Source organism: Aricia agestis, chromosome 16 (assembly GCF_905147365.1).
Source record: "Aricia agestis chromosome 16, ilAriAges1.1, whole genome shotgun sequence".
Classification (NCBI taxonomy): Eukaryota; Metazoa; Arthropoda; class Insecta; order Lepidoptera; family Lycaenidae; genus Aricia; species Aricia agestis.
This window is the reverse complement of record NC_056421.1, coordinates 12,974,224-12,986,561: the sequence shown is the minus strand read 5'-3', so window position 1 is coordinate 12,986,561 and position 12,338 is coordinate 12,974,224. Positions and strand designations below refer to the sequence as shown.

Sequence of the window (12,338 nt, the reverse complement as noted above, 5' to 3'; positions counted from 1 at the left end):
ACCAGGGAAATGTACGGTTCCCAGGCGATTAACGAATGTTGGCGCAACGGAGTTGCGGGTATCATCTAGCAGGAATACTATAAAAAATATGGGTGGTCCATCTATGCTAATCTTGATAATAAAATCCAAGTAAAAACAACTAAACTATGAATAAACTAAAAATAAACTCTCATTAAGTTCTTCATCACTTTTATGTTGACCACTTTCTTCTGAAGCGAAGAGCAGTGGTCGTCACTAAGCGCTGAATTTATTTTGTGGTTTGTTTGATCAGAAATAGCTATGAAACCTCAGACACCCATATTAATTATGGCGGAGGAATAATATTGGTTACGTTTGAAGAAAGAAATAGGTAGTAATTAATATCTAAATAATCTTGTCTTTAAATAACGGTGAGAATAAAATAGTCCAACAATTTGTTCAAAAAATCATACTATACCAATTAAAAATAAATGTGCGAAATCGCAATTTCTTAAAGGTATAAAAACATTTTCACTGTCTATTTACTCATTTATAATTGGCATCTTTTGGACTGATTATATTTAGTCATCATACAAACACTAAAAGTTGCACGCGGCTCCGTCCGCGTAAACGAAGTATTTCGGGAGAACCATACTTTTTCCCACAAAAAAGAAACCTATGTCCCTTCCCTGTGATCTACTCTAAATCTTTGCTGAATATCATAAAAATCAGTCCAGCACTTTGCAACATTAGCGCGTTCAAACAAAGAAACAAAAAAAATTGGAGAATTTATGAAATAGCGAGGTTTCTAACGCACTGCGTAGGACATTTTAATTGCATGTCTCTTTAAAATGCTGAGGATGGCGTTTCAAATGTTATTGACAGCTAATATCGATTCTATTCTTCAGGTTCAGGACCCAGACGCAGTTATGAATGTTTTATTAATTGGTTTCTGAATATTCTCTTTTTGATTTTAGTGCAAACGGCAAATTGAATACGAATGCAAATTCTTTAGCGGTTTTAGCTCTGGCATCAATTATTTAGATCTTCAATATTAGTTAGCTCTATATGACATTATATCTCTACATCATATGACATTAGTCATTACAGAGCTACGCCTGCCTTTGTGACATAAACATGTTATCTGCTTAGTCTCTAACTAGATTTTACAACGGTATTGTCTATAATGATAATAAATAATCTAGTTCGATCGTTATTGCTAGTTAGACATTGCGAACAAATTTTAATTGCTGTGATAATATTATGATGATAAACGTTATTTTATACACATTAAATAAACCTAATGCGATGAACTTTTTCCGGTAGTACTAAATTGCGGTCTACTTATATTTCTTTCCGCAGACGTTTCACTCAGCATGCAACGTACCGCCATTTAATTCTTATAAATCAACGAAACAATTCATATATTTAATATTATAATCTCGCTATAGATATAAAATATATCTCGCTAGCCTATTAGAGGCAATAAGGCTAGACCAGGGTCGCGTCATGTCACGATTTCCACTTCCATCAATATTCCTCCACTCGCCTAACAAAGGCCACAGCCGTTGAAAGCACCGGCTTTATTCCTTTGACCCATAATGGGCTTGAAATAAAAATACTGTTGGAAAATATTTTTACAGCCTACGAATGAATAGAAAGGTTTTGGCGGAAACTATATAAAATTAGGGCCAATTTTATTAAAGTTAAGCGGTGTTTTTCATGTAGTAACAATTGAAACATCGATTAAATTGAGTGTTTTTAAGAAATATGTCTTAGAAATTAAGAAATATGTCTTAGGTTTTTTACATAATGTATTATGAGTTATGACCCAAAAGCCAGACGTGTCATTTCATAAAAAATAAAAGTTTTTACGCACATGTCGTATAGAGGCAAGAACGAATAGCGACTACTAAGTTTGGGTTGCGACTCACGGTTACTTTCGGAGGCACCAAGAGGTAAAAGTGGACCTAATTTTCAACCAAAAAAATGTATCAGAATCCCCACCTACTGGGATGCTACAATGTCATGGGTAGACACACAAAGACAAACACGTTAAACTTATAAAACCTCTTTTTTCCGTTTGTGATTAAAATATATAAAGAAGATAAAAAATAAAGAAGATAATAAAATAAACAAAAAGGACCTTATATTATAAACTATTATAATTATTCTGAAAGAGCTGAAAAAAAATTACATCAGAAACGTAAAATTTTACCAAAACGTTTCTAATGATAATGAATGAATTGCGCAAAATTGGACAATTCCCACTTCTGTTCCGCACAATCACCACGACGTTCTAATCTAATCAACACTGCGGGGCCGTCCATTTATCACGCTAGTTTTAGAAAAAGTATTTAATTTTTCGTCTACAATTTACTTTATGTGACCGTTAATATTTTGTGTTAATTAAAATCGGTTTAATGATTTTTGAACATTTGTATAACTTATGTGGGTTAGTACTTACTTAGTACATAAAAAGTAATACTTAGATTTCAGTATTAATGTATAGCTGAAACAGAAATAAACAAAATTTTAAAATTAATGCAATAATAATAACGATAAAAAAACACGATAAGTGTGAAATATTTTACGCCGAAGACACAATTTGCTGTATCCTAAACTAAATTTTGTGAGAAAACCGGCATCACAATATTATATTGAATTTATTTACTTATGACGCGAGAAATAAAAAAAAAGTAATTTGGCTCGTGTGATGTTTTATGGTAATGTTTTCTTAACTCTCGTACCCATGAAAATGGGTATTTAAATGTAAGTTTTTGTTTTATTAGAGTTCCGTACCCAATGAGTAAAAACCCTATTATAATCACTTCTCTGTCCGTTCGCCTTGTTTGTTTCAAGATGCGTTATAGGTAGATGGATAAAAATTTCAAATGTTTATTTTTCACCAACGCTCAAAAATAAAATAAACATTATTTAGGAGGATTCCTTTAAGCCAATCCTATTTTTTGCCTTTTTTCGCAAAAGCACGTAAAATAATCACAAAATATTTCGGCATATTTTTACTCTTGCCATAACACAAGTTTAACTTAAAATGGCCCATGGGTTTAGACGGCCTGATTTACACTGCCTGCTTTAAATGCTATTATTATGTGTGTTTAATAAACAAAATAAATTTGAACTTTTAAAATGAATACAATTAAATAATATGAAAAGGGATTTTTTTTTTATTTTTGCTCAATATCAATAAATGGTACGGAATTTTTTCGGCTCGAGGTCGACGCGTACTTGGCCGAATTTGGTTATATTATGTTTGAGAGCGAAAGCTTTTACGGCTTCAGTATTGTATTATTATTTTACGAGCTTCGTATGAGCTGTAATAGCCAAAGTATCTTTTTGTGATCATAAATTTTGCGAGGCTACGAAAAAAAATACAACTACGCTGTGCACAAGCATATAATATTTGTAACACGTACGGGAGGATATAAACAACTTAATTTTTTTCAGTGGGCATGAAAATTATGCTCCAAGCTATGATGCAAGTCAGATCTACAAAATTTAAATTATTGTTGTTTCCCTCATAAATTGGATGATTTAAACCAACACTACCAACTACCAGAAAACTTCTAGTCAAATTTTAAACAAGACGTGTGTAAAAATGTCTATACTTTTTAGAAGTATAATTTCAACTTCAACTACTATGATTTAGAAACGACAATAGGATATAGATTTAATGTTTAGCAACAAATGTTTAAAAAACCTTGTATCGTCAAATGAATGCAAATGAATTGCAGAATGGATCTGTACCCACAGGATACTTTATCAGTTGCCATTCCATCTAGTCACCCAGCTAAGTTACTGTTGGATTTAAAACTATAATCTTTTGGAACCTCCTTCATCTTGGCACTAGCCATCAGAAGTGCTGCCAACAATTTTTAAAGCCATCTTTGATTTATGTTTGGTGAATATGAAATTATTTCTCGTCCCAATTTACGATGGCACATTAGCGAGGTCGTCCATGTTATCTGCCTTGTTAATATTGGCACTAACAGCTTTTATAGCGTACATGCCCTCTTTGTGTATCTTCTATTTATTTTCATAATTATTATAACATGTATTTTCAAGAAGTAGTATAGGGTCTTCTACGATGTCTTTTTTTTTAATTAAATTAGGCAGGTCACCGTAGCCCTGACGTCACTACGACCCATAAGAATCTATTGTGACCCTTCACACTAGAGTTTCATCCCCAACCCAATACTTCTCATAAATTGAACGATATGGTTGGGGTTGGTGCCACGAATTTCCTCTGTGAATGAGTATTCGTGGCGACCAAGGTGCCTGTTCCTGCTCTGTAGCAGAGCAGGACAGTCGAGGAGAAGGTGAATGTCGTTATGCTACAAATACCCATTCTGTTTAGGTGTTTGTTGAGCTTGCAGTGCCCAGTTAGGCTTCTGGTAAGGATTCTTAATTGGTTCCTACCCAAAGTAAGCACTAATTCTGATAGTTTCTTGTTAAAACCAGGAATTAGTGTCTTGGAGTGTTCAAGGCCAGGGGTCTCGGCCCATTGCTTTCTGCTTAGTCTGTGACCCCATTCTTTGAGCACTTACTTTGTGTTACTGAGAGGTATACCACAGACCGGTTCTGGTCCATATATGAAACTCTCGGCCCTAAGCCTTGCAAGTTCGTCAGCGGTTTCATTGCCAGGGACGTTACTGTGGCCCGGGACCCATACTAGGCGGATGTTGTTGTTCCTTCCCAGCATGTTCAACGTTTCAATGCATTCCAGAACCAATTTAGACAAGACTTCTTCGGCAGTCAGTGCTTTAAGTGCAGCTTGATTATCGGAGAAGATAAAAACATTTTTACTAACTAGAGCCATCTCCAGGATTTCTAGTGAACAACCGAGGATAGTGAAGACCTCAGCCTGAAACACGGTCGCAAACAGGCGTATTTGCCTTTTGGTTGCCTCCGTAGAATTCGGCTCCCGCACGGTTGTCTTTCCTGGATCCTTCCGTGAACCAAACTTTATCTCTCGGACATCGATTGGGATTTTTCTTTCCTAGTCCTCCGTGGAAGGTATAAAAACCTGGTATTGCTTCGAAAAGCTATGCACCTTGATCACGACATTTGATGGCATGGCCATGACAGGTAATTCACTGAGAGACTGTTCCAGCTGTCGAAATGGGGTGGAGGCCCAAATCGTCCTGCCCACCGTCCTGGCCCTGAAAGCCGCCGTTCTGGCCCCCATCTGAACAAGCAGAGGAAGCGGAGCAAGGTTGATCAGGGCCTCGAGGGAAGCGGTGGATGTTGACGAGAGTGCACCCGTGATTATTAGACATGCCAGTCTCATAATGTACACTTTTTGTATTTAAAAATTGATCTTGTTTTAAAACTTTGCTGTCGGCCACGATTCGTTAACTATTTTAATCTATAAAAACAAAATATATTGTAAGATTGAAATATCCATGACATTCATTTACCTGTCTTTTACTGCTAAGTAATATTTTTTGGTATTTATTGCTACATTTTCCCTTATAAAATAATTCATATCCTGGAAACATTTCAATTACATTTAATCTATGCTTAAAGGACTCGTATCCGTTGATTTATTTTCGACGAGATATCAACTCCATTTTTCTGGAGAAATACAAAAGCCAAATAAATCCATTCTTCCATCCTTCCACGAAAGCGATAAATTGAAAGGATCATTTTAATGAAAATCATCTCAATGTTGAAAGATGACTATTTTACCAAACAGGTTTGGTTGAAATGGGCAAAATCATTCGTGAAATTGAGGCTATATAAGCTCTTTAGTTTGATGTATACTATGATGTGAAACCTGTTGATGTAGATACCAAATATTCCATGAAGCTAATTGCTAATGTTGCTTTCGCTATTACAAAATTCGTTTAACTCTAAGGTGTATTTCAAAGTGTAATTACAATTTGTAGAGACAATAATTTAGGAGCTGACGAACAAACCCGGATTAAAAATTTACACAGTGGTTAAAAAACTAGTATCAACTACTACTACTACTGAACTAATCCGTTTTTGTTTAAAAATGGACTTTTTAAAGTCTTATTAACCGGTTTTGATTGAAATAATTAACAGGAATTGACGCAGATGGGTCAAGAGAAGACGATTAAAAAAAATATACTTTTGCCCTCTGGTGGACTTGTCTGGTTTTGTTCGCCAGCTCCTAATTATTATTAATCATTAGTTAGTGTTACCAGCTCATAAAATATGAATGACCAACTACAATTTACATGATTATAATAAACAGGTATTTCTATTTGTTTTTACAATTTGTATTGAAAATATTTCTCTATATTTTGTTGAAAAAATAAAATATTTTACTGCTAACAAAATGTTCCCAGCTTAACTTCAAAACCCAGAAGCTACGGATAAAGTAGGTAAATCTTAAAATGAGTTTACTCCAGGATTAATTCCAAGTACGTACCTAGGAGTCGAAGAAGTAATTAGTATTTTAGTATTTAATCCGGAGCGGGGTTCATTAAGGGCGGCAGTATTACATGTAGTTAGGCTTGGGTTTCCGACGATCATTAGACGAAACGACACAATTTATGCTATTCCCTCTTAACTATACATTAATTAATTTAATTGTAATTGTATTCTCTAATTCCTCGTTATCTAAGTGCAAATAAAGCACCTAGTAAGTGGGTAGGTTTAATGTCGATTGTGTAAATGGCACATTTTACTTAAAATACTTAATTTTGCGATTGAATAACTTATGCCCGGTTTTTGAGAGTTTTACGGGAGTTTGGTTTTCACTGACTGATACTTGATTTTCTGAAAAGAAAGATGACCCATGCGTCTGATGGGCGCGCCTGATATCTCGCCAGTCGTGTCGGTCGTCCGTCCCACTGCTCTTGAATGTCATTTGTGTGATGAGTCATGAATAAAGAGTGCTCTTGTGTACGGCGCATATATTTGGGCACTATAAAACTACCCCTGCGTAGCTGGCCTGGTTTCACTGTAACAGGCCACCGTCACCGAAACCGGTGTGGAAATATTATTATTATATTATGTTTGACGTAAGCATATCCAGCGTGCTAGTTCATCGAAGAATCCTGTCAAAAATCTAAGAAACTCTTAAAGCTCCAGACTACTATTATTTGCACACTATTAGGTACAAATACATTCAACTAAACAAAATCAACTTTGATTTCAATAGATATAAAATTTAAACAGTAATCTGATAATATCATTGAAAATGAAAGTTAATAACAATTATTATTAGTACTAGTTAGTGTAAGAAAATAATAAAGTTTCGTTTCGGTGAAATAAATTAATGCCATCAAATTATTTTATGTAAATCAATTTGCAGCATATAATTTGTTGAGTTTATTTTAATGAAGTTGGCCATAACATTTCTACTAAAATGGTTCAAAGTGTTCATTATTAAGTATTGAAACGGTAACAAATACTTTATTTACTTGTTAGTTTTGTTGTTAACTTGCTAGATGTATTTTAAATACATTATATTCATTATCTATTGTAGCCCCGAGGAAATAAAACGCATTTTCCAGTTACTGCTTAAGGAAGTTGTTTGTGAAAATTTATTATGTTGGTAATGCAGTTTCAGTATCACAATAAATGCGGTTGGTCTTTTAAATTTGTACGCAGTGAAAATAATTTAATAATAAAAAACGGCCAAGTGCAAGTTGGACTCGCGCGCGAATTTTTTCGTATTAGAACAGAAAAATATGCAAAAAATTATGTTTTTGTATGGGAGCTCCCTTAATTGCTGTCTAGCTAGCGCAGTTCTTGAGTTACAGCCTGGAGACAGATAGACAGACACATAGACATACAGATAGACAACCAAGTCTTAGTAGTAGGGTCGAGTTTTTACCCCTTTTGTGCGAAACCCTAAAAAGTTTTAAAGACATCATTATATTTTGACTTTCTTAAGAATAAGAATGTATAATATAATCTTTAATATTCTTACACTCTTTGGGAACGGAACCCTAAAAAAGTTACAGAGACATCGTTATATTTTGACTTTCTTAAGAATAAGAATGTTTACTTGCAAAATATGGTAGTTTTATTAAGTTGTTAGAATGATCGAATAACATCGTGAATATTAAGTAAGATTTGAATTCAGCCAAGCCATTGTTTTAATTTTAATACAAAATTAATCCCTCATTGCTTACTAATTATTCATCGCCAACGTTTCAATTGAAAATAAATCTATTATAAGCCTTCGATAATCTGAGTCAAGCATAATATAACGAGTAAATGGATGGATAATATTGATATTCGCCCGCCTTCAGCGCCGAGTCACTTAATCACAAAGAGCTTATTATTTCTTTAAACATAGTCTTCATTCTCTTATAAAATTTTAAACGTAGAACGTTTGTTGCAGGCGAGGAACATGCAGTGGCGGATTGCAAGAATTATGCACATTTCTATAACATTCGCCCTAGTGAATGAAATGTCCTCGGCCGTACAGAGCAGGGACAATAAAAGAAGAAATCAAGAAAAAACCGGCGGTTTTCTTAAGAATATCTGCGACATAACAGATCGTAATTCTAAAGTGCACTGCTACTGTGAGAATACAAGGGAATTGAAGAATGCAACAAAGGCGGAATGCTGGGTATTCAATGGAGGTATACCAAGAGACGATCCTATCTGGCAAAGTTTTGCGTCGCAACCTGCTTTGCACACATTGTCGTTTAACGTCCGAGTCGACGGTGCTCTGAACTATATACCGACAAAGTCACTTCAATACTTACAAAGACTGAGGTCTATAAATATAAAATATGGCAATATTGGCGATATAACCTCTTTCGCGTTCGCCAACCTCACTAATTTAAATGAAGCTGTACTATCATCGAATCAGATCGGAACGTTAGAATCGTACGCGTTCGCTCATTTGCCTAACATAACACTCATAAATTTAGAAGACAACGCGCTGATAGAAATCGACAAAGTTTCATTTTTCGATCTACCGAAACTACAGAAGTTGGTGTTCACAAAAAATAATATATCGACGATCTACGATGGTACATTTCAACACACTTTCAACCTACTGGAATTGGATTTGAACAAAAACACCATCTACCATCTGAACCGGCACACGTTTGATGGATTGGCCAATCTGCGGAAATTAGATCTAAGGAGGAACTGCATTTCAAACTTAACTGAGTTTACTTTCGCTGAGCTGTGGAATTTGCAGGAGCTACTTCTGGGGAAGAATGACATAAAATATATATCGGAGAGAGCTTTCGATGGTCTGTCTCAACTTTGGAAGCTGTCCCTCGATGATAACAAACTGCTCACCCTTCCATCTGGTTTATTTGAAGGTGTTAGAGGACTGAGTTCATTGGATCTACGACTGAATGATCTACACGTTTTGACATACGACAATATCAATCCTATTATTGATAACTTGAAGACGCAGAACAGTAATCTTCTGATTGAAGGTAAATCCATATTAATCATACTTAATCTATACTTACTCTAATATTATAAATGCGAAAGTGTGTCTGTCTGTCTCCCTGTCTGTTACCTCTTCACGCTCAAACCGCTAAACCGATTTTGCTGAAATTTGGTATGGACATACTTTGATTCTTAGGAAAAGACAATGGATACTTTTTATCCCGGAAAAATGTATGGTTCTCTTGTCATGATGAACAAATTTTGGCGCAACGGAGTTGCGGGCGTCATCTAATATCTAATATTAGTATAAATTCAAAAGTATATCCGTCTGTCTATTGGCTTACACGCTTAAGCTGCTGTACCAATGAATTAATTTGAATGAGCTTAGAAATACTTTGAGAACCAATTTTAATTGAGTTTAGAGATACTCTGTGTCATGGAATATAATATTATTATTATGATAGTTTTTTTAAAGTCAAACTTGTACGCAACAAAGTGGCGGGCAACAGTTCAAGTGTCACAGTTCAAGTGATACATTTTTCAAAGATTTATTAAATATATTTCAAAGAACAAACTATTGTTTAAAATACATGAATAGCCATGACATGCTATTAAATTTTTAAACATTTAAACGAAAAACTGGATCTATAAAACAACCGAAACATTAAAAGTATTTCCATTTGATTGTAACAAAGATTTTACCACCGTAATTTCCTCTTATAAAATTGTATCGGACAGCACAATATTTATACAAAAACACGATACTCATTAATTTTATACAAATACATTTTACATAATATTCATGAAACATCATAATATTTAAACATTGTATTGTATGTAAAATCATAAGGGGATTAAAATTGTCAGACTAGTAACAAATTATCACAACTTAATTAGTACATATCTATTGTATTCATGTACAATAATCAATAATTTAATCACACGAGTATGATCCAGTATCATGCATTTAATTAGCACAAAATATATAGTTTAAATTGTTGGATAATCTTCATGAGTATTATTTTCATATACTCAGACAGCTCTAGATCTCCGAAGTCAGAGCACATACTCGTAATGATAGGGCTAAATCCATAATAATTAGCAAGTGAATTATACAACCATATTTTATGCCAAAGCATAATTAGTAATATGCATAATAAGGCATTAACCTACGTGCGTGCTAAGTATAAAATATGTGCAATAAATATTATAAAATAAACGTACTGAGCTTGGTGGAGGGATAAAATACTATCCAAGATAGAAAACGCTAACAGCTTTAAGATAATATTATAGCCTTACATAAGTCGTTGTTTATGTGCACTTTTAGTTTTAGTAGAAAATAAAGTCTACTTTTATTTTCAGATAACAATTTATTATGCGACTGCAGATTAAAATGGATATATGCGCTCAGAAATGAAACAAAAAGCCAACAAACAAAAACCTCTTTGGAGCGAGTCACTTGCAAAGTAGGTACACCTATAACCGTTAGTTCAGCGTACAACAGAATGGATGACGAGACTGTGAATAACAAAAAAGATTTTATAACTGGGACAAATGTGGACGCGCATTCCGAGGTTTCATCTGAAATGATAAAAGACAAGTCTGAAATGAACGAGATTGAAAATAACAACAAAGGTGTAAAGAGAAGCGTGCTTAAGATACCACCGGAGAAATTGCCCTGTCCAGTCGAAAGGAAGACAACAGAATTACCACCGCCCGTCGCAGATTCTTTCATACCGGTACGTAATGAAATGATTACTCTCATATTTCAAGGAAGAAATAAAGCTAGCACGAAGACGTTAAATATAGGTTTATGGCTTAGCTTCCTATTCTTTTTCACTTAGGTAGCTACGATTGATTAAATTTAAGTGAGGCAAAGACTATTGTACATTTTAAGTCGGTCTAGATAATTTGTTAACGATAACTGTGTATATAAATGTATGTTTTAGTAGGAGCACTCGTACCATGACTGTATAAAATATTTTATAACGTCTGCCACACACGTTTTATTTTGATAAAATTATGTGTTGAAATACACACGCAGTTGACGACATAAGGATCATATTTATACATAACATCAAAGATAAATCACTGAACTCAAGAAAAAAAAACATATTATTTGTCTCAAAAAAAGAAGAATGGGGATTGTCCATTTTTTTTTAATTTTGCTCATTACAAAAACATTTCGAGGAATAAGGTCAGTGATCGTTTTTCTGTATATACACGAAAAAAATACCCATTAGTTACTTATATTTTTGAACAAATATGTTTAACCTTTGTTTGACCTTCAATGGCGTTAAATTAGCAATAAATTCGACCAACATTACGTTTCGAACTTTTGGTAAGCTTCTCGTATCAGCTTTCACATAATGAGAACTTGCATTTGACGAACCAGCCATTATAAATAAGATTGAAAGAAAAAAACATACTGCAGAGGTCAAATTATTGGCCGCCGATGATGACGTCAGAGCGAAACTTTAAAAAATTATTGAGAAAAAACTAGCCAATGAATTTCAAAATTATTTAATTTATACTTTTAAAATACCCTATTTTAACGAAAAAAAAATATAAAAAGTACATGTGATTTTTTTTGGACAATGCCCATTATGATTTTCATCTTTCTAGTTATTAAATTATTATTGTCGTCTATTTTTCCACTTTATATAAAGTTGTGTTAAATAAATCCATATAAATATTTAAATTGCGAAAGTGTGTCTGTCTGTTACCTCTTCACGCCCACATCGCTAGATCGATTTTGCTCAATTTTCTTTAGAAGATAATAATATGAGCCCGAAAAAGGACATGCACCTTTGATCTCGCTAAAATGTACGGTTTTCGCGCAAAAAATTACGTGTGGCAGACAAAAGACAAACATAACACGAGTTCAGACAAATTATCTCCCAACTCTCAAGATGCACCAGAAATTTTCCAAATGTTTACCTGCGACGTGGACTTTAATGTCTGGAGAGAAACAGATTAATCTTATGACCAGTCCAGATTCCCGTGAGAATACAAAG

At 34.2% G+C, this 12,338-nt stretch overlaps 1 protein-coding gene across 1 annotated transcript in view; it reads left to right on the top strand.

Annotated features, from left to right (window-relative positions):
- The window catches only part of LOC121734786 (connectin-like), a 29,235-nt gene extending 17,801 nt beyond the window's left edge, over positions 1–11,434 (top strand). Inside the window, exons 2-3 of the mRNA XM_042125401.1 lie at positions 8,306–9,365; positions 10,684–11,434. Coding sequence (XP_041981335.1) covers positions 8,315–9,365; positions 10,684–11,165 — 1,533 coding nt within the window. The 5' untranslated portion in view covers positions 8,306–8,314 and the 3' untranslated portion in view covers positions 11,166–11,434. The remainder of the gene's footprint in view (positions 1–8,305; positions 9,366–10,683) is intronic.
- The last annotated feature ends 904 nt before the right edge of the window (positions 11,435–12,338 follow it).